General features: G+C 39.8%; 1 protein-coding gene across 1 annotated transcript; it reads left to right on the top strand.

Moving 5' to 3' along the window:
- The first annotated feature begins 700 nt into the window (after window positions 1-700).
- On the top strand, window positions 701-2,887 carry LOC108037727. Its single transcript, XM_044457947.1, has 2 exons — window positions 701-1,240; window positions 2,032-2,887. Exons 1-2 carry the CDS (start codon window positions 854-856, stop codon window positions 2,719-2,721), a joined length of 1,077 nt encoding a protein of 358 aa, XP_044313882.1. The 5' UTR covers window positions 701-853; the 3' UTR covers window positions 2,722-2,887.
- The last annotated feature ends 290 nt before the right edge of the window (window positions 2,888-3,177 follow it).

The following is a 3,177-nucleotide window of genomic DNA, read 5'->3' as shown; positions in this document are numbered from 1 at the left end:
ATTTTAGTCTATTGCCGGTGTACGAATACTTACTGAAGTGTCTCGTACGGTTTGAGCCATGTTTGTTGCCAGGCAGCAAATAGCTGGCTGGCTGTTTGGCTGTTTGGCTGCCTGTCCCCAGCTTTGTCTTTGTCTTGTCTTGGCCCAACTTGTGTTTTTGGCCCGGTCTGGTTGGTCTGCTCCGCTGGCTTTGGCTCTGTTCGACTGGGTTTTGTTTGGTAACCATGATCGCCAGATCTTCTGGGTGATTCAAACGAACAGAGATGGCCCAGTTGCCGGCTGTTGGCTGGGTTTAATTTTGAGTTTGAGTGCGGGGTTAATCGCCAGCGTAATGGTAATGATCGTGTTTGCTGCTCCAAATCAGCTGATTGGCTATGTCTGATAATGATGAGTAAGCGCTTTCAATCCACTGCCTTTGCTTTGAATTTGTGCCTTAAAAGTTGTTCTTAGCTCCGCGATTGCTGGTATAGATTATAGACTGTATAATGCCCATATATCAAAGGTGGCAGTAAAAATAAAAGAAAAAGAGATGCGAAATTAAGGCTTAACTTCATGTAGGCAAAACTATTGTATTAAATTTGTGGAAAAGTTTAAAGTACGTTTATTAGAAACTCTTGCTAATCCGATTGTGAGATTTTTTCTTTGGAATTAAAAGTTATAAAAATATCTTTGACTAACCAATCACAACTAAACCAAAATACAGTACTCATAAATGTGTCAAACAAAATTCACATAGTAATACACTAACTACAAACAATTTCAAACAAATTAAGAAGCTGCATACAAAACTCATTCGATAACAATATATTAAAATTCCAAGAGTGATAAATACAGAGGTTAAACTAAAACAGCAATGCCGCACTTTGACTTGAATGGACATCCTTACCGTCGGCGGTTTCTTTACCAGCGGAATCTCGATTTGGGTCACCACCACGCCGGTGACTTTGCCGAGGAGGATGAGGATCCTCGGCTGAGGGGCATCCTGCGGAGCACCAGTTGCCGGCGACATCGTGAACGATTGCGTTCCAGCCGGCAATCGAACATCCTCCAAGGACTTTCCATCGCAGCGGCAGTGATTGTTGTCGTTATCCTGCTGCTCCTCCTGGGAATCGAGATGACCACCGTGCAGATGGATGATCCCAAACAGCAGGAAGAAGGACTCTGGACTGGAGCTCTTAGACTACTGGGTTTGAAGCAGGAAGAAGATCAGGTGGCAGCAAATTCGTACCTGCAAACAAGTGTGAGCATCTGTATTATTTGCTTAAAAACCTTTATGGCTCTTTACAATTTCGCCAGTCTTTGAATAACCAAATGAACATAAGCTTTAACCTCCAAAGCGTAGCTCAGACATCTATTTATATCTTTTATAAAAAGGCAGTCGCAAAAGAAAGTCACTTTTGAATGGAACAAAAAAAGTCTTAGGGGAACCATATTTGTAAAGGTAGATTTAAAATTAAGTGAAGTAATGTATCTTTCTTTGAAATTATTTTTGTAATACGTCGATTGGATTATTTTTAATTTTTAGCTTTTGGTAAAGGCTACGAGAGAATGTTCATTAAGATTTCAGATTAAATTTATTGTTTGTTTATGACCGGGTCTTGTTCACCTGTTGCTTGCTCATATTATAGTTTTTTAAAGAAGTAAATAGTTGAATGTGTAAAAGGGAAATTTAAGAAATATTAATAAATTAATTTAATGTTTATTTGCTTATATTAATGAAAATGTAGTTTTCTAAGAGATTTCGGTGCCCAGATTTCAAATTGACCTTAAGTATTGGAAAAACAACTTTTTAACTCCGAGATTCAAATCCAGCACACTGAAATCTTGTAGAAAAGTTTTCATTATTAAAATAAGGAAACCTTTTTTTTATTTTTGAATCATTATTTCTTGTTAATATTTTACTTTTTCTTCATCCAAATTAATACTTAAAATTGTCTGCTTTTTTTAATGAATTAATATCGAAACTTATTTGTATAGAAATGAGTTTGACGGTGCTTTGAATTACTTTAAATTAAGTTTGTTTTACCGCAGGCTGGGTTCTGCAGTCCGCAGGCTCTGGACTTGCGGCGGATCTTCCGGCACTTGAGCAGAGTGGTGCTCAACCAGGAGCAGGCGCTGGCCAGGATGGAGCGGGCACTGAGCGGTACAGGACGTTTCCGATCGGTGGCACTGCTGGGTCCGCCGGGCGTGGGAAAAACGCTGACGGCCAACGCCCTGCGGCATTGTTTTCCCTGGCCGGGAAATGCTCATTCGTACTCCTGGCGCACTCGAGTTCCGGATGAGGCGAGGAAATTCCGACTGGTAAGGCAGTTCGCCGACGGACTATCGAATTGCGGGGTGAATCTGCTGATCATCGACAATCTGGAGACCTGCGATCACGGACTGGTGCCCATCTACAATCGACTGATTCTCGAGCGGGAAGGCGATCTCAACCGGAATCAAACGGTCCTGGTCGTCTACGTTTTCAATCTGGAATCGGATCTGTACTGGGAGCAGTTTGAGTTGCTGCAGGAACTGCCAGCGGAGACCACAATAGTGAACTTTAGGTTCTTCAATCACGATGATCTGCTGGATTGTCTGGCCAGTGAGTTAAAAAGGGAGCAGCGAATTCTCAGCAAGGAGCAGGAATCCCTAGTTCTCGAGGAGGCCACGAAGAATGTCCAAGTCTCTGGATGCAAAAGCCTGCGACTGCTAATCCTGCAAAATGCAGTCAAACCATAAAAATAGTAATCAGTCATGTCAATGTCGTAAAAATAGGCATTAGTTTCGTTTAATTGTCACAGATTTTATGGTCGTCTAATTGCTTTTATGTAAATAATTTAAATTTTAACATTTATAAGATGTAAATCTGGCAGTAACTATAAGTAAAGGAACAACTTAAAAATCATGTCTTGTATCTTATTAATATAAATAGGAATTACGAAATCTAATTTACTAACTAGTAGTAGCATTTTATTCGTTAGAGATTTTATTTAAAAATCTAATAAATATTCGTTTAGACATGGGTTAGAATCGTGCATCTTTCTTACAAGACTAGCCTGCAAATTTTGAATTATGCGTCTCTGAAATGCAATGCAGATAATTATTTAAGCGTGAGACACACACAAGATGCATAAATAAAAGTACTGCACCCATTTATCAAAACAAAAACTAGGAGAAAAATGCAAAGCAAACAAG

The sequence above is a fragment of the Drosophila rhopaloa genome, unplaced genomic scaffold (assembly GCF_018152115.1).
Source record: "Drosophila rhopaloa isolate 14029-0021.01 unplaced genomic scaffold, ASM1815211v1 contig_163, whole genome shotgun sequence".
In the NCBI taxonomy this organism is placed as follows: Eukaryota; Metazoa; Arthropoda; class Insecta; order Diptera; family Drosophilidae; genus Drosophila; species Drosophila rhopaloa.
Note: the sequence above shows the minus strand (reverse complement) of the source record. Positions and strands in the feature narration are given on the sequence as shown.